The sequence below is a fragment of the Heloderma suspectum genome, chromosome 7, assembly GCF_057233095.1.
Source record: "Heloderma suspectum isolate Gila_16-S chromosome 7, 16-S_ref, whole genome shotgun sequence".
In the NCBI taxonomy this organism is placed as follows: domain Eukaryota; kingdom Metazoa; phylum Chordata; class Lepidosauria; order Squamata; family Helodermatidae; genus Heloderma; species Heloderma suspectum.
The window spans coordinates 43370289-43397020 of record NC_139464.1 but is presented as its reverse complement, the minus strand read 5'-3'; the positions used below and the strand labels follow the sequence as shown (position 1 = coordinate 43397020).

Below are 26732 nucleotides of genomic sequence, written 5' to 3'. Positions count from 1 at the left end.
GATAACGTAAGAGGGAAGCTAGGGTGACGGCGGCCATTTTGTGTCAGGAGGCCGGAGAAGAAAGACGGGCTCCCCTTCAGCGCGAAACGATTCCTGACTCGAGTCGGCTCGTCAGAGGCTCTGGGAATTGAGTCCAGACGGCTGTCTAGCGAGGGAATCAAAGCTGCTAAGGCTGTCTCCGCAGAGATATAGCAGCAAAACCAACAACAGCTGCGGTTGGGCCCTCTCAGCGCCGGCCCTCCAGTCTCCGGCTTGCTTGCCCGCGTAGCCCTGCGCCAGGAGCCTCTTTCGGCCTGTGAAGATGCGAGGCTTCGGAGACCGAGGCCGCGATCGTGACCGCGGCGGGTAAGGAAGGGAGGGAGCTGGGCCTTCTACAGGGGTTTGCCGCCCGCCTTCCCCGCGGGTCTTGTCTGCTACATGACAGGCAGAAAATCATCGGATGCAGCCTCCCCATTACAGTATTCTTATGGCTGGAAATGATAATTTGTTGAATTTCTACCTGCCTTGTAGCTATTAAGACAAAGGAGAAGGGTGATCTCAGCATATTGTCGGGATGGGAAAAGGGCGAGGTGCTGGATTTCTTGTGCACGCTTTATGGGGAGTAAGTTCCATTGAACTCAGTGGTAATTCTGAGTAAAAATACACAGCATCGGGCTCCACGGCGAGGGGTTAAAATGGATTAGGGCTGCCAACTTTTTTTTTCGTGGTGCTTATACCGCCGTACGACAAGCAGGAGTTCAACAAGGGACGCTTTCCTATCGCTGCGTCGATGAGAAAAGCTTCACTTGCTGACTTCTTTAGTTTGTCACGTAGTTCCTGAAGTCACAGAAGCCTTGTTAGAAAATACATATTGGTAACTGGCGGGTATAATTAAGCGGCTGGAAGATGGCGTTACAATATGGAGGAGAAACTGCGGTGGGGAGGTGCCTAATATGGGCCCACGAGGGGGTGGAGATCTGGGGAGGGAAGTGCGGTGCCTTAAGAGGAGGGATCTACAGGCCGCGGGGAAAAGTTGGCCGGAGCTCCTTTTTTCTTCCATTAGCTGATCAGAGGGCAGGAGGCCTCTGATGCCTTGTGATGTGCGGCTATCGGGGCGCTACTCCGCGCAGTCTTTATATACTCACTTTAACTTTCTTCCGGTCCCGTACATCGTGCTTCTGGTCTTCCTCTGGCTTATGTAGAAGCTGATGTAATGCTTCCTGTTACTGTCAATGACACTTGTACAACAGCCATAAAAATAGATGCTGAATTGCAGCTGCAAAGGTACACTGCAATTAGAAGAGTCGTTCTGGAATCATTAGGCTGTATCCTAAGCCCTTTTTAGCTTACCTGTGTGGTAATGGGAAGAGGACTTGTAATTTTATTGTGACTCTCCTCTGTTCTGTTCAAAGCCTTGTCATGTTCCTATTCAGGATGATACCCTATTCAGAGTGCCTATAACAGCGCAGAGACTAAACAGTTAGATGCATGCCTTATTTGCTTCTTTCTTTCTTTGAAGAGCTGCAATCTTAACTAAGCATATGTCTTACTTGTTGTACATGCTGTTGAAATTAAGGGAAATTTAAAATAAATATGCTTTGAACCAGTGTTATATCAGAAAGAATGGGGGATCAACTGATATTGTATTATGATGTTTTGAATTAGAACAATTTCAGATGTAGCTTCTTCAACCACTGTAGCACCAGCACAAGTGTTAGTTATCATGATAGCTGCTTCTATTGTAACTGCTGCGCTGGTACTACTGTTGCTATGCTATCCATACTAATGCTGGTAGTCTGTTTGAACTTGCAGCTGTCAGCATGGGGATCAGTATAATTCCTAAGTTATGTATAATTGCAGGATTGGGGCACACTAATTTTTTGTGGCTGATGCTCCAGGTTGCAAACACCTCTATCGGAGCACTTTTAATGCAGTCCTGAGCATATTTACTCAGAAGTAAGGCCAACTGTGTTCAGCGGGACTTACTCCAAGGTAAGTGTGGTTATGACTGCAGCCCAAAAGTATGACAGCGTCCATTGTCTCCAAAATGGTTGTTGATCCGTAAGAGGAGTATGCCAGAGTTAATAATTGTCATGTGTTTAATATTTATTTAACGTTTATTTGAAGTAAATTAGTTTTAGGCCGCTCTTAAGGGTAGATCCCTCTCAAGGTGGTGTACAAAATAAACAATACAAAATATGCAATAAAATATGGGATAAACATTTTGAAAATGGAAATAATAAGCATTGAGAGGAGCTATATCTACTCTAATCATCCCTGGAAAATATGCAAGTTGAAAACTTAAAATAAATAGAGAAATTGCCCTTATGCAACTGTCTTGATAATATAATCTGCGGCAGGATAAATGTCTTGCTGGGCATTTTGAAGCTGCCAGCTTCTTTTGTTGGGTAAACTTCCAAAATGATATGCAGAGGGAGAATGCTGATTAGCGTTGTAGGTGTAACAAGAGAAACTGCTTTGGAGAAGAAGGTGGAACATTTCTGCTAAATTGGGAGCATTTTTGTAGACGCATAGTGAAGTTATAGTCTCCATAGTGGATAAGTTAGTTATAATTTGTGTGGGCACAGTGGTAAAAGTGGAATTAGGACTTGCAGGTGTTAATTTTTTAGTCTTATAGTTTCTGTCTGTCGTGTGACATCTCATTATGATGCTGTCATAGTGTTACAGGGGTCAGGGACCCAGAAACAATTGGGGATAATGTGAATTCATTTTGTGTTAGAGAAACTTAAAGAACCTGGGTATTTTACAGAACACAAGTGTCACCAAACTGCAAGAAGTAATTTTTGAGTGTTGTGTTGCTCACATTACTGTTAGACTCTTTGCTTTAGCCTAAAGCACACTCCTATACATATTTACTTTAAAGTAAATTCTGCTATGTTCAGCTGGATTTACTCCCATATAAATATGTCTAGTGTTATAGCCTTTTGCTGCAAATCCTATGTACATTTACTTGGGAGTAAACCTGACTGAACTTGGAATCACTTCTGAGTTAGCATGTTTAGGATTGCAGTTAAGTGTCTACATGGCTTTGATGATATGACCTGTTGCAGTTAAAGATGCATTCCGATACATACATTTTCAGTTGCTTACTGCTTCATTACCCATAAAAATATTGCTTGATTACAAAGTTAACCTACAGTTTAAAACTTTTAATAGCTCACTACACTGCAAGATTAAGAAAAGAGGAAAAACAATTTGTATTTGACATTATTGCATTTGCTTTTTGTTTGATGTCATTAGCCACTTCTGGGTTCCTTTTGGAGGAAGAAGCAGGGTACAAATAGATGATAATGAGCCTGTTTTGAAGGCCCCATTGGAAAGTAATATAAGGGAAAACGCTTAAAATATGTTTTCAACATATGTTTAGAGATTTTCAGTGTTCCTTGATGCTACTTTCCAAAATCTTCTGATTATATTAATTGCTTGGAATCGTTTTTGCTACAGTAACAAATGATATAGAATAAACATTTACGTTTCTCTTAGTGTCTGTGTCTTCAGTATTTCCTGAAGCTCAGCTGCCTTGTTCTAGAGAAACAACAATACTTTTAGTTCCCTTAATGTGTTTTTTTGTTTGTTAGGAGTATAACACAGCAAATGGCCAAAGAGTTAGTTAATATTGCTTTTGTGTCATTGTATGAGCTTTCCATATGAAGAAATAGGTGACCCCTTTTCCCAATATAAAAGAGTGTTTTCTTGAATTAACCTTATTAATATTTGGGGAAATCTGGAAAAAGAAAGGCTCAAACATATGTAGAATTTGTTTTATAAAAATATGGTTATAAAACATTAAAAATAATTTCTGCTGTAATCCCCCCCCTCCCCCCCAGGTTTGGCAGTCCTCTTCCTCCCAAAAAATTTGGAAATCCAGGAGAACGCCTGCGTAAGAAGAAATGGGATTTGAGTGAATTGCCCAAGTTTGAGAAAAACTTTTACGTTGAACATCCAGAAGTGGCAAGGCTCACTCCAGTAAGTTTTCCTTAGTTTGGGGGTGTGTGTGTTTTTGTTATTGGCATACTTGGAAACTTTTCCAGTTGAGTGGTGCCCTGACTATGAAATTAATTAGAATTATTTATACAGAGGAATCTGTCGGCCTACACGCTGCAATGGTCATCTTTTCAGTCACTCGTTACAATTTAGAGCACAATCCTATGCATATTTAGACAGAAAAAAGTCCTACACTGTCCGCAACCCCCAGTTAGCATGGCTAGCTAGGAATGCTGGGAGTTGTAGGACTTATTTCTGTCTAAACATGCATAGGATTGTGCCCTTTTAAAGTTTTTCTGGTGCATCTTGTATGGTAGAAGGAACAAACACTCTTGTAATATGATTCACCCTTGCAGTTGTAATCTAGTTGCTTCATTAGTTACATAAACTTTTATGAAAGTGGATTTTTGGAATAAATTCAGTTTTAAAAGGATGTTCTATAACCGTTTGCTACAAGATGATAAAACTGTATGTGTGGGTGGGGGAAAAAAACAGACTAAGGGAGCAATCCTATTTAGATAGGTGACCACCTCCGAACTCAGAGGTGACCATCTATCCAAAGCAGGGCAGGAGAATCACGGAGGGGATCGTTTCCTCCGTGCTTCTCCTGCCCTGCTTTTTTGGCTAGACAGCTGGTTGTGGCTGTCTAGCCGCGGGAGCACGGAGCGGGGAAGGAGGCTGCTGTACAGGCAGTTACGCTCTCCCTGCCCTGGAATGCCCCCAGCCATGCCCCTTTCCAGCCATTCTGTGCTTCTCTTGCAAGCATGGAGGATGGGGCTGTTCTGTGCTGCCTCCAAGGCAGCATGGAAGTGGAGGGAGGTCACTTCTCTGGGAACCGACCTCAGAGCGCAGGCTCCGAGGATGGTTCCCCGGAAGCAACATATCCTATGGCCATCTAGCCGCCATCTAGTGGCCATAGGATTGCTCCCTCCATCGTCATATTTATAGTTTTTAAAAACTACAAGATAAGAAACGAACTACATTTGTCTCTCAGAATAGAGATAGATCTCTCATATTCATTTAGAGAGCAGTCCTATGGCCGCTAGACAGTGTCTAGATGGCCATAGGATTTTTTCAGGTTCCCACTGTCTCGAATACAGCACGGTTCTTCCCCCATCTCTGTGCTCATAACCGCAGTGTGGAGCGTGAGAAAAGGGGGTGTTCCTGGGGGAGGAGAGGAGACCATGGAAGTGTCATTACGATGCTTCCTATGTGCCATCTGGCCTCCCCCCCTCCGCTCCAACATCCCCAGCTAGACAGCAAAAATCAGCTGTCTAGCTGTAAATGCATGGTGGCTGGAGCACGGAGGAGAGGTTCTACTCTGTGCCCCACCTGCCCTGCATTCGGTAGTTGGCTGCCTCCAAGATCAGAGGCGACCGTCTGTGCGATAGGATTGTGCCCTTAATCTGACTTATCTTTTTCTGGATTTGTTCAGATCAATTACTTCCGGACAGTACCAAAGTGAAACAAGAATGGGTTTAGACCTTACTTTTCACAGGGATATTGGCAACATAGGCTGCATCCTATACACCAGCGGCCCCCAACCTTTTTGGCACCAGGGACCAGTCTCGTGGAAGACAATTTTTCCACGGGGGGGGGGGGGGTCCCGCTGGCGGACTTCCAGCCACTGGGACGCAAATGGCGTCCGCATAGCGGACGCCATTTGCGTCCCTATTCTTTGCAGTAATCGGCTGCATAAAGATTTACGTAGCCTATTACTTGAAGAACAGGGACTCAAATGGCGTCCGCTATTCGGGCGCCATTTGTGTCCCGGTGGCCAGAAGTCCGCCAGCGGCTGTAGTCGGCTGGCAGCTCCACGGACTCACCGCGGAGTGGGGCCTGCCAGGGCCGGCGAGGATTCGGGGGGGGGGGGGGGGACGACGAATTGCCCTCCCCCCGCAGACCCAATGTGAGGGGCTTTTGCACATCCCTGCAGCCCCGTTGCTAACAGGCCGCGGACCGGTACCAGTCTGCGGACCGGGGGTTGGGGACCTCTGCTATACACCAATGCTATGCACCATATGGAACCTTTTCTCCAGTGCATGCTGCATTTCCTTGGGGATAATGTGTTGAGGCTGGTGGGTGGAGCCAGAGCTATCCCATGTACTTTTCCTGTTAAGATCATTACCACCCAGTACTCCTCCTCCTCAAGGATCTTGAGAGTGTGAAGTAGTGATGATCTTACCTCAAGATCACTGTCTGTATCTCTCACACACATGCAACACCCCCCCCAAGCCAGAGCTTCCCCACAATTTTTTTCATACACCCACACACTCACCCATTCTCACACACCCCATTCTAGCAGCCAGAGCAGAGACAGAGAAATCGCTCTGTCCCTGCTCTGGCAGCTGCCTTAGTTTCTGTGCAGGGCAGGGAAAAATGAGGGCCTTTCTCCCCATCAAGCACAGAAAAGCAGCAGGGAGAAACAGAATGATCTGCTCCTCCACCATCAGCCAGCTTGGCTTCAATACTGGACGCTTTCTGCAAGTGCAGGTCTAGCTGGATCCATACTTTTGAAGTACTCTGCTGCCTCCTGCACAACAACCCAGGGTTTGAAAAAACCCTGGTATGTTGTGACATGCGAACTGGGCCACTCACTGCCATGATGTAGAATTGTAGATGGTGATCATAAAAGAGAAGTCAGGGAAAAGCCCTGAGCTTAAGTAATGACGAAGATAAGTAGGTATAATTCTTGATAGTGGTATATTTGATTTACTAGTGTTTCATTTCAGTGACTAGTCAAGTAATGAATACCTTGAAGATTTTACAAAGTACATCTAATATGTTAGCAGTTTTTGTTAGATAAGTCCTTATTGACCTAGTTCACACGCAGTGCTGAATGATGGGTTAAGCCATGAGTAGTGCATGATTTCCTGGGAGCAAGTGAGTGCGCTGCCTCTGGTGGGCTCCTCAGTTCCGCATTCTGTAAACAAGCTATGACTGCCTTGTTTGTATGTTGTGAACATGACATCTGAACCTGGGCAGTCTGGGTTATTTAGGGGTTAAACAACCCAGAAGTAACCCAAGAACAAATTGTAGGTTAACTCTGACTTGTTGGAGCCCTAAACAACCCAGAGTGTCCGGGTTCAGAAATCATGCTCAGAACCTGGGGTGATCGTAGGTTGTTTATGGAAGTGAGGAATGCACCAGAGGCAGCACGCTCACTCCTGCTCATTCCCAGCAAATTGTGGGTTAATTAATTAACCCACAATTCAATGTTAAGTATGAACCAAGTCATTGACTTATAAGGGCCTCTGGATGGCAAACCTGACATATATGTTTGGAAGTAAGTCCTGTTGAGTATGATACTTACTCCCAAGTAAATGTATATAGGATTTAATTCATGAAGGCTTTTACTACGTGGAGTTTGGTGGATGGAGTTTTGGACATCAATTCCATTCCCTGCTTAGTTGTGCATTTGATAACTTCTTGCAAATGGGACTGATAGGGGGAAGAATAGTTCAGTACCAGACAGGGCTGTTAGAACAGAAAGAGCTAAGGTTGCAGAACATTTATGGTAAGTGCAAATGAATGATGATTGTTTGTACTGATGGAAATGAAGGGGTCACCTGCTTCTTAATCGTTACCAGTAATGTTTTTCATAATGAAGGAATGGAATATAACTGCTACTTCTCACAAGGTTTACTTGCATTTTTCACTCTTATTAACAGTATGAGGTTGATGAGCTGAGAAGAAAGAAAGAGATTACAGTTAGAGGGTCAGATGGTTGTCCCAAGCCCGTATTTGCTTTCCACCAGTGTAATTTTCCACGTGAGTATTCTGCCATACAGCTAAGCACCAGTGCTGGGAGGTGGGAGGATATCTTGGATGACATCTGGTTAGGTGTGGTTAGTTCAGAAATTAATCCTAACATGTAGCTTTGGGAAACCTGCACTCTGAATCTAACTATGTGGTAGAAATTTATTTCAGTAGAACCTAATTCATATGGCAAGCTGTGGGGCTTTTTGCACATTACAGTGGCATGTGGGCTGTCAGGGACGAGTGGGAGAGAGCAGGCGTGCTGCCTTCTTTTATTTCCGCTTTTACACAACAACCCATGATCCGCTCCTCATACATTGCTGTGCATGACATCTGAACCCAGACTGCTGGGTCCAGCAGTTAACCCAGCATCAAACTATGGGTTGTCATTACATGTAAACGAGATCACCATACTTTGCTGTTCTTCATTTTTGTGTATGTTCACTTTTAGAGTACGTAATGGATGTCTTGATCGACCAGCATTTTACAGAACCAACTCCAATTCAGTGTCAAGGCTTCCCATTGGCACTTAGCGGTCATGATATGGTGGGCATTGCACAGACTGGCTCTGGGAAAACGTTGGCGGTATGTATTTTTCAGTTTCTGTAGGATTATTTTTCTCTGTGCATCCCTTTAAAGAATTTTTATTCTGTTCAGTTACAGTTTAACTAATATGAATATGAACAAATTACAGAACAATCCCCTCTTTTAGCATCTTAAGTCCCATCACCTCCGCAAGTTACTTTAAGGGTGCACTAAGACTATGTTCTGAAGTCGTCTGTAAATCTTGAACCATATATTATGAGCTGTCTTGGGAACTTCTTGTAAAATGGGTTGTATGTATATACATAAAATAAAGAGAAGATGGAGGGATGATACTTTACTTCATTTTCCTTATGTTGAATGTCATGTGGCCTAATCCTTTGCATGTTTACTAAGAAGTAGGTCCCACATTTTTCATTGGGACTTGCTTCTAGGTAACTGCGAATAGGATTGCAACTTACACTGATACCTTCATGTGAAGCACCTTTGCATGGTCCATTGCTGTTAAGGGAAGCTGCTGCCACATAAGTATGCTTACGTTTTTTAGTGGTGTAGGAAGCATTTGAAAGCATCCTGGTTAACCTATGAAATATGAGATGCATGGAGTTGTGAAAATGGTACTGGGTTGGGTGGGGATTGTAAGAGGCCCATCACAGCCTATAGTTGAGTAGCCTCACTGTGAGGAGAATATTTTCATAGGTCATGTGCTTTTTATTCCTTTCTAATGTAGTTTATGTAAATGTGACAATTGCATTGAGCTTCTTCTGCTTAACTAATGAAGCACACCAATCCTATTCTGCTGCCCCTCAATTGCAGTCTCACTGAATAAAGGATCTGGTACTGCTCCCTCTGTTCCTCCCTGACCACTTAGCCTGGTTCAGTGGTTGGGACCCTGAAACTTAGGCAATGCAACATTTGTGCAGGTCTGAGGATTGTAGGAACTATGGAGCATTGGTGCACTGCTCCTTTCTCCTTCCTCTCCTCCTCCATTAATATAGCTGTTTGGGGATCAAGTTGGTTGCTTGCAAAACTAAGGAGAGGTAGAGGCTGTAAATTTCACTTTTTACTTAAACTGTATTCATGGACAACTTATATGCCTGCACCAAACCTTTCTCTGTTGATTGTAAGCTTCTGGGGTCTGGTTGCTGTTTTAAGGCAAGAGTTAAGGCAGTTGTATATCATTCTTAAAACAATTAATCAACCATTGCCTTGGTCAGCTGTCACTTTTGTGTCCTCTAATGTATCTTATTTCCCTCCCATTTCAGTACTTGCTACCTGCAATTGTTCACATCAACCACCAGCCATATTTGGAAAGAGGGGATGGTCCAATTGTGAGTACTTTTTCCATTTCTGGGTACATACGTTGCATGCTGTTTTGTCATATTGGGTAAATTGGGCATGGTAGTTCTTTGAGCTTTGCCTCTGATGTTTAAGCACAGATTGCTAAGATTTGAGTGTGTCGCTCAATATTCTGGATGGTTTCTTCTGCAGTGCTTGGTTTTAGCTCCTACCCGAGAACTGGCCCAACAAGTCCAACAGGTAGCTGATGATTATGGTAAATGCTCAAGACTGAAGAGTACCTGTATATATGGAGGAGCACCCAAGGGTCCCCAAATCAGAGACTTGGAGAGAGGTAATTAATGGTAGACTTGCATTGCATAAACTGGTTGTAGCAGTCTAATTTATGCATACCTAATATATCCTTTCTTTAAAATCATTATAAAGGATGAGTAATAGAAAGTGCCTCAGGATAAACCTTTCATGAACATCTAGTAGATGGGCTAAAGTTTGGCCCATCTACCAGCTGTTCCTGCAAGGTTTATCATAGTCCCTGACGAACAGTACTAGAAGATTATATACTCTTTAGCTGCTAAAGAGTGTATAAGCTTTTATTAGTGTTTGTCAGTGACTAGGTGAATGTAGTGCAGCTTTACTTTAAATATAAACTTTTTAATGTAGCCATGAAGTTGCAGATCTTTTTCTGCCTTCATTAAATAAAAAATACAGTTAGACAAATGCTGTTAGATAAGAATCTTTGTAATCTGCCTAATACTATAAACTTAACTCTCACAATATCACCATTAAAATTTTTGGGCTAGAAGAGATTCAGCTTCACTAGATACACAGAACAGTGCCGAACCCCCCAGCGCACATGCTCAGGCAATCTGACACTGGACACCCATATCAGTGAGATTTCTTTATTGCAGGGAATCCCACAGCAAAATCTTAATGGTTACACTCTTCAGAAATCATATAGTTGATGGTCAGTAGCTATAGGCTCTGTGTAATTCCAGAACAGTCCAAAGCTAAACACTACCACCAGGACTGAGATTCTCATCAGTGTGGTTTCTCTGTTGCCATCTCCATGGTTCTGAATACAGGGGCTCTTGTCTTCCTGGGTACCTAACCCAGACAGTCCTTTCATGGGGTCCAACCGTGGACATGGAAAGGAAATGATTCCTGGAATGAACCCATCAGGCAATCAAGGGATAACTTCTTGAAAGGCCTAAACAACCCACACCCACAGAGAGTCTGACTTTGACTCTTTTGTTGATAACTCCAGGCTACATGGTAAAGGCCCATTAAGATCAAGGGAAGGGCATACCCACATATGCAAGGAGTTCCAGGCTACCACTTACACATTGGCAACTCCACACTGCATGAGTTCTGGGAGAGGGAAATCCAAAAGTCGTAGATCAAAACCCGCCTGCTGTACACTGAGCTGACTACAAACACAGACACACAATCCCAGCAACGAGAGTTCAAGTCTATGAAAAGCCTCACAGTACTTTTCATGGCAAGTCCTTAACAATGAAGGTTCCAATCCATGTGCATAGTGCCTCCAAAAGCCCAGACAATGATGGATCCAAACAGAAGCCTTCAGGCAATGAAGATGAGATGTTCCTAGCAAAGGCTCTTCGCCTTTTCATCAACTTAAAAGGGAAGGTGTGACTGTCGGACACACCCTCCAGATCCTTTGACAGACACAGGCCTTTAGCCTTTCAGCACGGCCCCTGTCTAAACAGGGCGTCACTGCTCAGCCCCCCAGCAGTGACCGTTCTGCAAATCCACCCCACCTCTGTCAGGTTCTCATGGACAGCTTCCAGCCTCCCTGCCTGCCAAGGCCAGACCAAGAGGTGGACAGGGAGTTGGGTGACTCCCCTGGCTCTGCTCTGAGAACACTGACAGAGATAAGCTCACACAGACTCTGACATTCCAGAAACTGAATAGGCCCAAGCCCTTCCAGGCCACTTCCAATCAAACCCTGGCTATCACCTACAAGGCCCGGTGCAGTACTGAAGATGGGCTCTGACTGTTTGCATGCATAACAGCCTTAGTTCTGTATTTTAGATGGAGACATCCATTAACATTAAGAGTGTTTTAACCCTCCTAGCTAGTAGAATTTTTCTAAATGACAGAGATGATTATGATAAAGTTTCAGGAACAGGATGTGAGAGTTTTATTGATTTGAATAGGGTTCATTGCTAAGATATTGCTAGCTTTGTTGTTTGAAAGGTTTGGTTATTTTTATTCTCACTCTTCCTCCCCTTCCCCCCATCCCACCCCCATGTTCTCTGAAGGTGTTGAAATTTGCATTGCTACGCCTGGACGTCTGATTGATTTCCTTGAAGCAGGAAAAACTAACCTTCGCCGATGTACGTACCTTGTATTGGATGAAGCCGACAGAATGCTAGATATGGGGTTTGAACCTCAAATTCGTAAAATTGTTGATCAAATACGGGTATGTAAGCTTTTACCTCATTAGCTTTCCTTGAATTACTATTTAAAAAAATATCACCGAGATAACGCACCTTTTCTCTCAGCCTGACAGGCAAACTCTAATGTGGAGTGCCACTTGGCCAAAGGAGGTGCGCCAGCTGGCTGAGGATTTCTTGCATGACTATGTCCAGATCAACGTGGGCAACCTGGAGCTGAGTGCCAATCATAATATCCTGCAAATAGTGGATGTGTGCATGGAGAGCGAGAAGGATCATAAGTATGGATTTTGTTGCATTATCCTCAATTTTCGTGCAGTTTCTAAACCCCCTTTCAAGGGTAACATTGTTTAAGATGGGCTAGGCAAGTTCACCTATTTTTATCCTGCTGTTTTTCTTCCTTGGACTTGCAAAAAGAAGTAGTATTTCAGTAGTGGTTAATTTTAAGACCAAAAACCTAAAGCCAGTCACTTTTTCCATCAACACCCAATGAACACCGTCCGTCCTTCCTTCCTTATTTGTTACATTTAGATCCCACCTTTTCCTCTAAGGAGCCCAAGGTGGCATAAATGATTCTCCTCCTATCCATTTCATCCTCACAACAACCCTATAAGGTAGGTTAGGCTTAGTGATTGGCCCAGAGTCACCCAGTGAGCTTCATGGCCAAGGGTAGCATCCAGGTTTAGTTCAACTTAGAGTAGACCTGCTGAGATGAATGCGACTTAAGCTGGTCACAACTAAATTAAGTCCCATTCATTTGATTGGATACATAGGACTAACCTTGCATACTACCCCAAGCTGGGACTTGAACCTCTGGTTCATTACTGTGTAATGTTCTTATTGTTGTTGTTCAGTCGTTCAGTCGTGTCCGACTCTTCGTGACCCCATGGACCATAGCACGCCAGGCCTTCCTGTCCTGCGCTCTCTCCCGGAGCGTGCTCAAGTTCATATTCATTGCATCAGTGATGCTATCTAGCCATCTCATCCTCTGCCGTCCCCTTCTCCTTTTGCCTTCAGTCTTTCCCAGCATCAGGGTCTTTTCCAGGGAGTTTTCTCTTCGCATTAGGTGGCCAAAATATTGGAGCTTCAGCTTCATTATCTGTCCTTCCAATGAGCACTCAGGGTTGATTTCCTTTAGGATGGACTGATTTGACCTCCTTGCAGTCCAGGGGACTCGTAAGAGTCTTCTCCAGCACCACAGTTCGAAAGCATCAATTCTTCGGCGCTCAGCCTTCCTTATAGTCCAGCTCTCACAGCCATGTGTAATGTTCTACATGCTTGTTAATAGTTCAGTGGTATCAAAATGTGCTCACCTCAAAATAATGAAATGAAGATCAACTTGCTTGCTCTTGTGTATAATTTATGGTGTGTATTTATCTTTCTTAAAAGACTAATACAACTGATGGAAGAAATCATGGCCGAAAAAGAGAACAAAACAATTATCTTTGTGGAGACAAAACGACGATGTGATGACTTAACTCGAAGGATGCGTAGAGATGGGTAGGTCTTTTGGTCCTAATTTGAATGGTAATGTTGCAGATGGAAAGCCTTGAGATGCATAGATCTTGGCAACCCTTCATCTTGTTGTATAGTAAATATGTTCCTTTGAGTGTTCTGTGTATAATGAAATCCTGGCTAGAAAAGGAAGGACGTGGCTGCCTAATTGAGGACTTAACGAATGCTACCTCCTTTTTGTGAAGCCAGGTTGCACATGTTTATAAGATGTTCATTAATAAAGTTTAATAATACAATTGTCAATAAAATAAAAGGAAATTTTACACTCCTTAAATCTGCGGGAATAGGACAGACTGTTAATCTAAATGAGCAATAATTAATCACTACCACTTGAAAGATGTAACACAGATAATTGAGTTCTTCCTTCAGCAATACACAAGCTCTAATTGGGGTGGTGCAAGTGAAGAAGGTTAGAAGACATGTCATGGTTCCCAAATATTTGTTGTTGGTACCTTCACATGGAATTTCTATCTGATGTGATCTCTATCCAGTAGGCTTATTCCAAAATCTTCTTAGCCCTTGTAGAGTCATATTTCCCCCCAGTGGTATTTGGCACTGTGTCCAAAAGTCTCAAATTGGTGTTCCCAGCTTTACCTTAAAATAACTGCATTCCTTGATTACTTATATCCATCCATATCAGTTTGTTGTAAAACGTTCATTTATGTGGAAGTTGTGCATGTGCTGGCTAAAATTCCTGAAAACCTTTTGTTTTTGTAGTTGGCCAGCTATGTGTATTCATGGAGACAAGAGTCAGCCAGAACGAGATTGGGTGCTTAATGGTGAGTAGCAAGAAAAACTTGTCTGGCTTTGTTTTACTCATGATTGGTGTGTTTCACAAGCAGTACAAACTTATTGATTCTATCTGTATGCTGAATATGCTTATTGTTTAGCTTTGATAAATGTTATTTTCAGTGTTCAGATGTTTATCTATTTTCTTATTGGAAATGCAGGAAAATAACAATATTCAAAGCTAGACTCTGAAAAGTAACTTAATGTAGCCCTGCTGTGGATCAGTGTTAAGATTTGAAGTCTTACTCTGGAATCATCAACCTCGAAAGATACATCTATGTTTTTAAATATGACTTGTCACTCATAAATATACATCAAAATGGATTCTCTTTTTTTCAGAATTCCGTTCTGGAAAGGCTCCTATCCTCATTGCTACGGATGTTGCATCTCGTGGGCTAGGTTTGTACACATGGGCTTCTTTGCCTGCTTCTCAGGTTGTTCCTTTAGATTGGCACTTCTTTTCCCCAAAGAATTTTAAGCGTGACTTTCCCCCACGTGTGAAATGCCATTTTTAACATTGATCTTCTTTTTCTTTCATATTCAAAATCTCTTCCTGCTCCTAGTGAACAGGCTTTGGTCTGCAGCAAGGCCTAGGCATGACTAATCGATCGCCAATGGGGAGAAGAGACGTCCATTTACTCAGCCCAATTGTTCCACCACACCCATTTCCTTTCCAGCTCCAGCTTTTGAGGCTGGATGACTAGGACTGCACTGCATCCACTAAGTTTTTGTTTATAATTACCAGGTGGTAGAGCAAACATGTTTTTAAAAATCCTTTTCTGTCCCGAATGCATTACTAATGTAATTGCACTTTAACATGCATAGGTAGATGCCCCCCCCAGCCCTCCAGCTGTGGAACACTGTTTCACATATATGAACAAACTTTGCATTTTTACACACAAGCATTCTACCTCACTGTTCCTCCTAGAGTGGATTGCTGAGGTTATAACAGAAGCCACACGGGGTTTCTTGTAAGTGAGGATGAATTCCACTTTTCTTTCAGTACTATAAACATTGTTTCTCCTGGATGCTTGAGTAAACAGTTCCTCTTTAATACATGTATTGATACCCTGATGATTAAGTTCTGCCTCTCAAACAACCAGAAATGTCAGATTCCCCATATCATTGTAGATACTTGAGAAACCTGGAAGAGGACACTCCTGGGAGCTGTTTGGTAGTGTTGAGTTTAATGGGGCGACCCACTGTGGCAGATCTTAAACTGAATCAGTAAAAGTAATCCCTCAAGTAGTTCAGAGGGACTTGCTTTAAACGTATGAGCATTTTGTCACTTGTAAAAAATAAAGTATTGAAAGGGCAGCATGTTGTTAGTTCCTTTTAAATGTGATAAGCATACTAAATAAGTTGGTAGTCTTTACTCACACAACCTTCATTATCCTATGCCATCCCCTAAATTGTCCAACACTTCTCTAGAGGTGTTCATATGGATTTCAGTCTCTGTCCTCTGAGGTCATGTCTGGACCTGTGCAGGTAGCACTTGGGCCTGTTAGGAGAAGGGGTGAGGCCAGATTTTTTTAAAATTAAAGATCATACATTCTTTGGCAGTGGTTTTTAAACAGGCTTGCTGTGTGCTGGTAGCTTCTTTGTGCATCTTGCCTAGACACTTAAAATCAACCCTTCTCATATATTTCCCCAAAACAACTCATTTGGATACTATTTAAAGAAAACAGTCTCCCCGTTCTGCCTTCTCCACTTCACTGAGGCTGTGGGGAAAAGGTACCAGAGTCTGTTTCTTGTTACTAAATAACATCTTGGCTTGTTTTGGGGCCCAGAGTTTGCTGCTTTATAAAAACGTAATACCTAACTGGCAAACCTCTGGACGAATTCCTCCAAGTTCCTGGAAAGTGAAGGCTTCTACCTAAAACATAGAACAGGGGCGCGCACTTTTTGGCTGAGTCACCAGGGTTTTTCCTTCTTCTCAAATGAACATTGGTCTCAGAGAACTCCTTCCAGGTAAGTTGAGTCCCCCATAATGGCTTCTCTGTGAATGATCCCCAGAAGAGAAGACTTCCCTCTGCACTGTTTTTCATTAAAAATTTGGTTACACTTCACTCTGTTAAAGTCAAATCATTAAATTTCTTTTTGTTTGTTTTCTTTAACAGAAACTTTGATATCAGCTGCCGATCACTCAGTGCAGGTCTGGGGACATATCTACATTGGTGGTCGAAGCAGCTCTCTAGATGATCGTGTTTGCTAGTTTCTGCCCCTCCCAATTAATGTTCTGACATTCAGTCCTTTTCCGGGGGCATCTCAGTGGGTATGCATCCCCAGGTAGCCAGATTCCTTTTTAGAATAATCAAGAATTGAATCTCTATAGTTCCTTGGAAGAAATATTGTGATGAGCACAATTTTACATCAGTGCAAGATAAATTAATGAGAAACCTATTTTTTTTTACTGCATGTTCTCTTTCCCACCCCAGACAGATAATATGGATTTGATATGCACCTTTCTAAGGTGGAAATAGCCCCCACCTCTTTTTTCCTTCTCTTCCTTGTTGCCCTTCCATGGATTTCCTACCAAAATCCACTCATTGATACCTTCATTCTTAACTGACAATCTCTGTGCTTTCTAACAAGAAAATGCTTCCTGGTATTCATTATGGCTACTTTGCTAATGGATGTACAGAATGGGATTGGCTGAGGCCCCATAGCCTGCTGTTTGTCAGACTCCAGTTAAACCCTAGCTGTGAAGATGGGAATGCACTCAGTGTGTTATCCTGCCCTTATCTAACACTTGCCCTTTGAGATCTTTGCACCAAGGACCCTAGCTGGAGACTCGCGCTGCCCCCTGTGAAATCTGCCTTCTCACTTTTTGGTGTGATTCAGGACTTTGGAGTCTGGAAAGATTGAGGAGCCCCCCCTTGCTGTAATAAGAAACAGACATAACACCCCTGTGCCACTACTACAACTCATGTTTACTTTTGCCCTCCCCCCACCCCCCAATCCTTTTATTTGAAATTGATGCAGTCTGGGCAATAGATGCAGCCTGACCTTTTGGATGTAATTTTTAGCATCTTCATTTTTGACAATTGCCCCCTTTAAGCCCTGTGAGGGCACAACAAGCGTTGGAGGACCTGAAATGTTTACGTGAACCCAGGTTCTCAGGCGCTTGACAACCAAATGGGGCTACAGAGAAGCATCTAAGCCAGTTCACAGAGCGAGCGTGTGTGGGGACTTCTCGCTGCCATGGACCCTTGATGCATGCTCCCCGCGCTCCACTGGTCCCGTGTCAGAGGGCGGAGTTTTCGAAAGGAGGCCGCCAAAAATAAAAGGCAAAGAGACGGGATCGGCTGCAGCGATTTCCCACAGGAGGAGGGAGTGTGCATCGGTCTGGTAACAAAACAGGGAATGTTTCTCATTTTTAAAAGAAAAGTCAATCTGTGTTTTATCTTGGATATAATCTAAATATTCTCTGTAAAATGCAGATTTTTTTTTGTAAGTGAGCTGTTAATTTTTAATGTAAAATTGCTTTTCCTAAATGTTGTGTGGCAAGTTTTTATCAAAGCATTACACTAACATTTATTTATTTTCTGTTCTCCGCACTTCTGAAATTTCAGATACTTTCCCTAGGGCTTTCAGTGTTTTCACTTGGGGTTATCCTCTTTGTTCAAGTTAACTAGAAGCAATCGTATGCTAAATATCTCACCAAGATGGACTTGGGGATATGATCAAATGTTAGTGTGGTGCACCTTTAAAGAAGGAGGATTGAAATAATCTAGCTGTCTGTTGATCCAAACTGGCAAATTTTACCTTTGCTAAAATTGGGATATCTTACAGATATTGGGAAGAAAAAATATATTATTTTAGCTCGTATATAACTTTTTGGGGAAAAAACATTGTTTTTAAACCTTTGTGATGACTGGAAGGTAAGTGGTCTCGGAGCTGCTAGACTTGTAGACTTCTCCTAACAGAGTTAAAAGCATTTGGCAGTTCTCTCCCTCACCCAGTCCAGTTTGCTGTGTCTGTACAAAGAGTGGCACATTTGTTTGTTCCTTGACATGCTTGTTGTGGAGTAAAATTGCCTGAATTTGACAAGTCAGATGTTCAGAGATCAATACAATATGTGTGTGTTCATGACATGCATGCAGCAAAGGATGGATGAACTTTGAGAGGAATGATGAACTGCTTTGACTTGGTGTCTGCTTTCTGAACACGAATTCTTGATTCCTATGGGCATATATCTCAATTTAGCCTTTCGCTCTGTTGGGAAGAGTCTGTACTGTCTTTATGCCTTACAACTACTAATTTTTTTCTTTTCTCTTGTTACTGTCACTTGCATTTGTGCTCCCCACCTTCTGTTGGCACATCCTTCTTCCACTACCCTCTCCTCAACCCCTCACTGTGCTTTGGTTGCCTCACAAGATGTGGAAGATGTAAAGTTTGTGATAAACTACGACTATCCAAACAGCTCAGAGGATTATGTGCACAGAATTGGCCGTACCGCCCGTAGCACCAACAAAGGCACTGCCTATACGTTCTTCACACCAGGAAATCTGAAACAGGCTAGAGAGCTAATAAAAGTGCTTGAGGAAGCTAATCAGGCCATCAATCCCAAACTGATGCAGCTTGTGGACCATAGAGGCGGTGGTGGTGGTGGAGGTAAGTTTTTTGTTGTTCCTCTTTGGTGTTTCTATAAGGCTTGTCTTTTGCCATTGCTGCTTTAAATTTGTTACCAAGTGCCATGATACCAAGGGCAATTGGACTCTGAAGTAGGATTACACTGGCAATTGGAATATTCATGGGATGTGTGTATCTGTTCCAGAGGCTGGATCAGATTTATGTATTAAATTTATATCTCGCCTTTTCACTAAAAATACTGCTCAAGGTAACTAACAATAAAATACAGATAAAATAAGTTATCTTAACAGAATAAAATAACAGTTACTGAAACTCATCAAATAAAGACACATCCAATAAAAACACAAATAAAAACATCAGTAAGGAAGAAATAACACTGCCCACTAGATTCAATTCTTCCATTACTTTTTATCAGAATGTTTTATCCTATGTACCTAGCTTTCTTCCTTTCTGGCAGAGGTGCACAATCTTTTTGCCACATTGGGTGTTGGGAATTATATTGGGGACCTTATCAGAAAAGGGGAGGTGTCCAGAGCAAAATCCCACCCCAGCTATTCTTAAAATCCCACTTATATTTTTATCTCCCTTCAGTTTATATGCCATTTATCCCCCTTTATGGAGTTCATCCCATCCAATTTATAAGGTGCCCCCCCCTTTCCATCCCATTTGTGTTTAAAACCCTGCTTATATTTTAAATATCCTCTTGCTTTCAGTAAGTCCCCAAATAAAGTTTTCTTGGTGGCAGCAGCAGCAGTGAGTTCTGGCCAACCGCCTGGCAACACTCTGGCAGACGCTGCTGCAGGGCTCTGTGCTTCCTGCCATAGATTCCCTATTATGCAGATCATCACTGGAAGTAACAAAGACATAATAAGGTAGTGTTCTCAGAGTTTGGGAGAACTTGAAAAACATATAGAATGAACAGGGAAACATTAATATTGGAGGCAGGAGCGGCAGGAGTTGAGGGTTGAAAGGAAAGTTCCTTTTTATCATTTGGAGAAACACAATTGCATCTGGTAAGCTTGTTTCTTTAAAAAATCTTTTTTAAACAATATATTTTTTGATGGTGGGAGGGAGGCTTGGGGAGCTGCTATAAACACCTTTGGGGTGCACTTCTTGCACCCCTTTTAAAGGGGTGCAAAAAGTGCTTTTTGCTTTATGGGGAGTCATCTTCCTCATGCATTGCCTTGCTTGCCCTCTTACCCTTCAGCCTTTTTGTGCATGTGTCAGGCCTGCTTCACACATTGTCAAGGCCATCATAGATATTTTGGGAAGTCGGAAGTATGCAGTGCCCTGTTGGAAGGTACTGAATGATTTCGACCATTCTTAACCACATCAAGAAAAGCATTGCGAGCACTGGTCATCACTCCAAACAGATGGCTAGCCATGAGGGAGGAGATAGTTTGGGGTCCTAGCAACAACCTCTTTGTTGTTTTAAAAATTTGAAATGGGCCTAGAGGGAACAGAGCCTGAAGACCTGTTAGGCATTGCAGTCTAGCTACCAACATGCTGCCATCCAATACTCTTTGGAGATGTTGCTTACCATCTTAACATGGCTGTTTACTCCATGGCTGATGTTGCTATTGTGTGTGAATTTTTAGGGATAGGCAGTATATATAGAATTATACCAAAAAGTATGGATAAAAATAAACCATTAAAATATTCACATTCCTATCTGTAGCATTTGAAAGCTTGCTTCGATAAAATATACATAAGGGTAGGGTGACAGATCTGCAGAAAGCAAGGGAATATCGTTTCAAGAAACGGTAGCCAAAGATGCTTTTCTGTGCTTCTGCTATTCATTCTTTTTTTAAAACCACATTCTGTTGACAATATCATTTAACAGAAAAGAGCAAATAACAGTTCCAAAAGTGAAAAAATCTTAATACAATCAATTAAAAATCACGCTTTCTCAATTCAGTACCTCTCTTGCTTTTTTCCAGTTAAACTTATATTCAATTATAGCTGTTAAACAACTTCTAAGACCTCTTTCCCTGTATTCTGATAACTATTATTTTGTCTCCAGTACTGAATAAATGTGTTCCATTGATCTAAAGAGTCCTTTCTTGTAGCTTCTGCAGTTTGTTCCTGACCTATGAAGAACAACCTTGGTTGAGTAATTTCTTGAGTTGAGAACTTGAAATGACAAAGTTTGTATCTCCCAGTATGTTATATTTCCATGACATAGGGAAAATGTTTGACTTTCCTTTTGCCCACCTTTGTTATAAGCATCAAGTTTAGGAGGAAACACAGAGATAGGAACATAATCTTCCCTGAGCAAATTAGTTCACTGCTTCTGCCTCGCTATGCAACTTTTCTTGAACATTATCTTATTTTGTATGCGTTCTAGCCATTATTCACAGGATGAAGCCAGAAGGCAGGTTGGAAAACTTAGCTTAGTAGGAGTTCATTGTGTGGCAGAAATAATTGGACAATGAAACTAAGGGTACCAAAGCAGTTTTTAATATGTATCTTTTGTCTTGATGATTAAGTATATTAAACAATGTGGGTTGCATATAATTAAATCAGCAGTGCCTAGCTCACAGAAATATTCCAATTTTGTGTTCTAGCTACATTAATGACAATTCAGAAAACTGGTCCTGTAGCTTGGAAATACTGACATAAAATATGTTCTGATATGTGTTTAAACCTCAGTGGAATAGTGCATGCAAGTATGAGTGTAATGCCCTCCTCTGAACAGAGGGCAATTGATAACCTATATTACACTGGAGAACAAGTGACAAGTGTTGGGACTCTGTTCTCCAAACTGTATTTTTGGTTCATTTACTTCATTATTTATTTTAATGGGCTGACTCTCATTACAGTAATCTAGTCTGTGTTCATATGAAAAGTTCAAATGAAATACCTTTTAGTCACAGACTGACATAGTTTGCACATCTGCATAAAAACTCAAAGCCACATGAGACTTTTCCAGCCCATTCCTCCTCCTTTCTAGATTATAACTCAGTACATCAAGCATAAAAGAATTTCTGCCCTTTTGTCATTATCATTCTTTTCCCTGATGTTTTAAGGAAATACAAATCTTAGAGTACAGACTGAATTTGATGACCATATGTGAAAAAAAGAACAGCTTTGAGGGTCTTCATGATTAGCTGGCAAACACTATTGGCTCTAGTACTGAAAATTTACTTAATGAAAGCAAATTGATCCTAGAGAGCTTTTAATTGAGATTAAAATTATTAAACCCAGGCATGTATATCACCAGGTGGTCGTTCTCGTTACCGTACTGCTAATTCATCCAACAACCCAAATCTGATGTACCAGGAAGAATGTGAACGGAGGCTCCGTGGAGTTAAAGATGGCCGAAGAGACTCGAGTAGCTTTCGAGACCGTGATCGTGGTGACAGCTTTGCGAATGGCGCCAACAAGGCCTATGGCGGTGCATATGGGAATGCAAATTCTGCGTTTACGGCACAACAGGGCCAATATGGTTATGCCCAGGGAGCCTATGGAGCTGCTGCTTATGGTACAAGTGGCTATGGGGCAGAATATGGTGCTGCTGGGTATGCTGGAGCCAGCACTGCCAATGCTGGGAGAAACTCGCAAAGCACCGGCCAACAGCAGTATGCAGGGATGGGCCGTTCGGGCCAGCAGCCACAGCCTCTCATGTCGCAACAGTTTCCTCAGCCTCCAGGCACCAACGTGATGGGCTATATGGGACAGACTGCCAACTACCAATATCCACCTCCTCCACCACCCCCTCCCCCTTCACGCAAGTGAGACCACTCGGTTTGGTGGTTACCAGTCAAGATTTGCAATTAAGAATCTTCTTCCTAACCCTTTTCCCCCCTCCAACCCCCATCTGTGATTTTTTTCCCCCCAATGCAGGTTAGACGTAGAGTTTGCCATCCAAATTCTAACCACAAAAAATGGTCCCAGTCCACATTACTGATTTTGTTTTTAAAATGAGTATTGACTGGCAACTGACTTCTACATATTTTGGCCTTGCACGTTAAGTAATCTGGAATGATTTTCTCTCTCAAAAAAGAAAGACTCCACAGGGCAGATACGTCCCAGTCCAGCTGTCACTGTGTCTGAGGCTTGTGTGTGAAAACTTGCTGCAGAGAGGACAACTTCTCCATGCTGCAATCATCAGGAAAGATGGTGCTAAGGAGTGCTCCCTTCTTAACAGAATATTAAAGGTGGTGTGATTTTTGCTTACTAAAGTTGAGATTGTTTTCTACAATGATAATTGAATGAGGCCTTGAATGTGGCATAGGTGAATTTTGAAAAGATAATTAGTTCGGTTTGGCTCAACATATGGTTGTTCCAAACTTGCACCCCACAGATAAAACATTAACAAGAACATTTAACTTTGGCTAGCATTTCTGCAGCTCCTGGAAGTCGTATCAGCCCTTTGGGGAAGGGGTGTAATAGTGTTGGAGATTAGTGTTCTTTTCTGTTGTAATGCACTTCACCCCAGGTTTAATCACGGAATCATATTTTTTAAGTTAATTGGGATTCCTCTGTGGCTTTTAAATTACTAGCAACTGTATTTCACCCAAGGGATCACAGATTAAGCCTTGCCACCAAGTTTCAACTGCTGGGATTAAAATCACTTCAGCAGAAGAAAGTATGGGGGATGCTAACCAGTTTCCATTCACTTGGCATCTGTCTCCTTGATATAAAGCACCTTTTATTGGGCACATTCAGGATCCCACTGTACTGCGTAAAATGGTTCAATTTTCCTGTTTCAAATCTTAAAAGATTTATTTTAGGCTAAATGGAATCTAAACCCCTCTTCATGGGGGAGGAGGAAGAGATGGCTAAATATGTCTTGAAGCTGCATTCATATCCTGATCTGACTAGGGCTTTCCTTGGCTTTTGAGTGAGTTTCTTCAGCTGTCTTTTACATTCAGCTTTTACAGGTAGGTAGCATTCTAGGAAACTTTAGGAATGGAACTTTAGTAAACACTTCCATTCAATCTTGTTTTTTCCCCCCAGGCCGAGCAAGGCTTTAGGTTGGTGGGTGGGGTGGGCAGGGTGGGTTTCTTTTTCAAGTACTAAGGCTTATGTCTTGTGACTATTAGCAGAAGGGTTATAGTAGTTGGCTTTATGTTCTGATAACATGGCAGGAAATCACTTATGTACTGATTGAGAGGCATAATGTGTGCGCTACAGCGTTACTTTCTGTTTGGGGAAATGTATAGTTCAAACAAATAAGACAGTCCATTTCTTTTATAGCAAAATGGGGCTGGCTTATAAAAATGAGTTTTTGATTTGTGTTCCCCAGTAGAAAGCAGGCTGGGGAATGATAAATCATTTGTGTGTCTTGTATGCAACATACAGGTAGGTTGGTGGGACAGACTACAGGAGAGAAATGTTTGCCAGTTTAAATTCATCTTGCCTCATTTGACTTCCATAATTATAAGCTGGCAAAATGAGAAGTCTGGCAGTAAGTTTCAATGCTAAAAAGACCAGAAATGAAAATTCATTTACTGAACACTGACTAATCAGTGTTTCCTTCCTGGAAAACCATCATGGAGCTGTCTGTTCATGCAGAAATGAATGTATGAGCATAGGGTATGTGGAGAGAATGCATATTTCCCCACTGTCCTAAAAGTGGGTTCAGAAAAGTCAAGCCTGCTGTGTGGTCTTAGTCTTCAGCAACCTCTGCAGGCATAAAATTGTGTTTGGGCCTTGCAGTGCTTTATTGTAGCTTGAAGACAGCTGCAACCCAGAGTCTCTCATGCTCAGAGTATTAACCAGTCATTGAGTGCTCTGTAGCATGTACTGCTTGTGTCCCACCTGGTGCTGCTTGGTTCCACTTACCAGCTATAAAGAGGTCTGTTGACAAAGCAGTAATGCCCACTGTTTCCCCAGTAAACATTTGTAGAAATACCAATCCAGCATATCTTTCCTTCCAGATAAGTTACTGTTTGGGCTTTGTTCAGTTGAAAGTTTTAAACTCTAAACTTTAGAGGCTTTGTGAGTGGGATCAGTGCTCTGTTTCAACCTTACTGGTATTTGAACACATTCCTGTTGTATTAATAAAGACTTGAATGGAGAGATTCATAGATCTGTGGTGTTCAGGCAAAGCATACTAAAAAGCTATGTTATTAGTTTGTAAATTGTCCTTTTGATACCATCTTGTTTTCTTTTGTAGGTATGAATAAAACACTGTTGTCAATAAAGATTGAACTTGTTTTTCATTTTAAAAATACAGCTGCTTGCATTTCATATTTTCCGTCTATTCCCAGTTAAAATACCTGAAGAAATACCTAATTTCTGTACCCTTTGCTGCAAGGGTGGGCAGACTTTAGGCTTGCTAGATCTACTAGGGTTTTTTTTTTATTAGAATCCTGAGGTCCACCAGGAGCAAAACAGTGCTTGAGGTCCAAGGCAAAGGCATGCATTTAGAATTAAAGAAAAGGGTGCTTCTGAGCAAATGCTGAAGCCAGGAATTCGCTATAGTACTAGAACTGAGTTTGGAGTCCTTTCACATACAAATACATTCTGGCTTCCCCCTAAATTTTTTCAGTTTCAGCAGCCTAATTTAGGTGGGGGCACAAACCTTTTAATTGTTGCTCTTATTAACAATAGGGAGTACAGTCTATTGCAAATCACCCAGAGATCTGCCAGTAGATCCCAATGTACCTTCTCTCACCTCTGTTCTACAGCAGGTGCTGTGATAATATAGGAAAGAATGTTTGGATGTCCATAGTTGTTGTTGTTCAGTCATTAAGTCGTGTCCGACTCTTCATGACCCCATGGACCATAGCACGCCAGGCCTTCCTGTCCTCCGCTCTCTCCCGGAGTGTGTTCAAGTTCATATTCATTGAATCGGTGATGCTATCTAGCCATCTCATCTTCTGCCGTCCCCTTCTCCTTTTGCCTTCAATCTTTCCCAGCATCAGGGTCATTTCCAGTAAGTTTTCTCTTCGCATTAGGTGGCCAAAATATTTGAGCTTCAGTATCTGTCCTTCCAATTAGCAGTCAGAGTTGATTTCCTTTAGGATTGACTGATTTGACCTCTTTGCAGTCCAGGGGACTCGTAAGAGTCTTCTCCAGCACCACAGTTCGGAAGCATCAATTCTTCAGCGCTCAGCCTTCCTTATAGTCCAGCTCTCACAGCCATATGTTGCTACTGGCCATAGCTTTGATTATGCAGACCTTTGTTGGCAAGGTGATGTCTCTGCTTCTCACTATGCTGTCTAGGTGTGCCATAGCTTTCCTCCCAAGGAGCAAGCGTCTTTTAATTTCATGGCTACAGTGCAGTGATCTTGGAGCCCAAGAAAATAACATCTGTCACTGCTTCCATTTCTTCCCCTTCCATCTGCCAGGAAGTGATGGGGCCAGATGCCATGATTTTAGTTTTTTTAATGTTGAGTTTCAGACCAGTTTTTGCACTCTCCACTTTCACCCTCAAGAGGCTCTTTAGATCATCTTTGTTTCTGCCATTAGGGTGGTATCGTCTGCGTATCTGAGGTTGTTGATAATTCTCCTGGCAATCTTAATTCCGACCTGTGATTCATCCGACCTGGCGTTTCTCATGATGTACTCTGCATATAAGTTAAATACGCAGGGCGACAATATACAGCCTTGTCGTAATCCTTTCCCAATTTTGAACCAATCGGTTGTTCCATGTCTGGTTCTTACTGTTGCTTCTTGACCCTCGTACAGGTTTCTCAGGAGTCAGGTAAGGTGGTCTGGTACTCCCATCTCTTTAAGAATTTGCCATAGTTTGTTGTGATCCACACAATCAAAGGCTTTAGTGTAGTCAATGAAGCAGAAATTGACGCTTTTCTGGAATTCTCTTGCTTTCACCATGATCCAGCGGATGTTGGCGATTTGATCTCTAGTTCCTCTGCC

The 26732-nt window shown here is 42.3% G+C and overlaps 1 protein-coding gene across 1 annotated transcript; it reads left to right on the top strand.

The window, feature by feature from the left end:
• DDX17 (DEAD-box helicase 17) lies at window positions 1–25083 on the top strand. Its single transcript, XM_084809834.1, has 13 exons — window positions 1–345; window positions 3828–3966; window positions 7656–7755; window positions 8195–8328; window positions 9552–9617; window positions 9778–9919; window positions 11868–12028; window positions 12111–12283; window positions 13392–13502; window positions 14235–14296; window positions 14646–14705; window positions 18687–18923; window positions 22126–25083. The coding sequence occupies exons 1-13, from the start codon at window positions 302–304 to the stop codon at window positions 22638–22640; spliced, it is 1944 nt and encodes a 647-aa protein (XP_084665960.1). The 5' UTR covers window positions 1–301; the 3' UTR covers window positions 22641–25083.
• Window positions 25084–26732: the final 1649 nt, after the last annotated feature.

Excerpts from the sequence above, each read along its gene's own strand:
- DDX17 (XM_084809834.1), top strand. The coding sequence starts at position 302 with ATGCGAGGCTTCGGAGACCGAGGCCGCGATCGTGACCGCGGCGG. Across the intron at positions 3,967-7,655 it reads AAGTGGCAAGGCTCACTCCA|TATGAGGTTGATGAGCTGAG; the intron begins GTAAGTTTTCCT and ends TCTTATTAACAG. Across the intron at positions 12,284-13,391 it reads GAGAGCGAGAAGGATCATAA|ACTAATACAACTGATGGAAG; the intron begins GTATGGATTTTG and ends CTTTCTTAAAAG.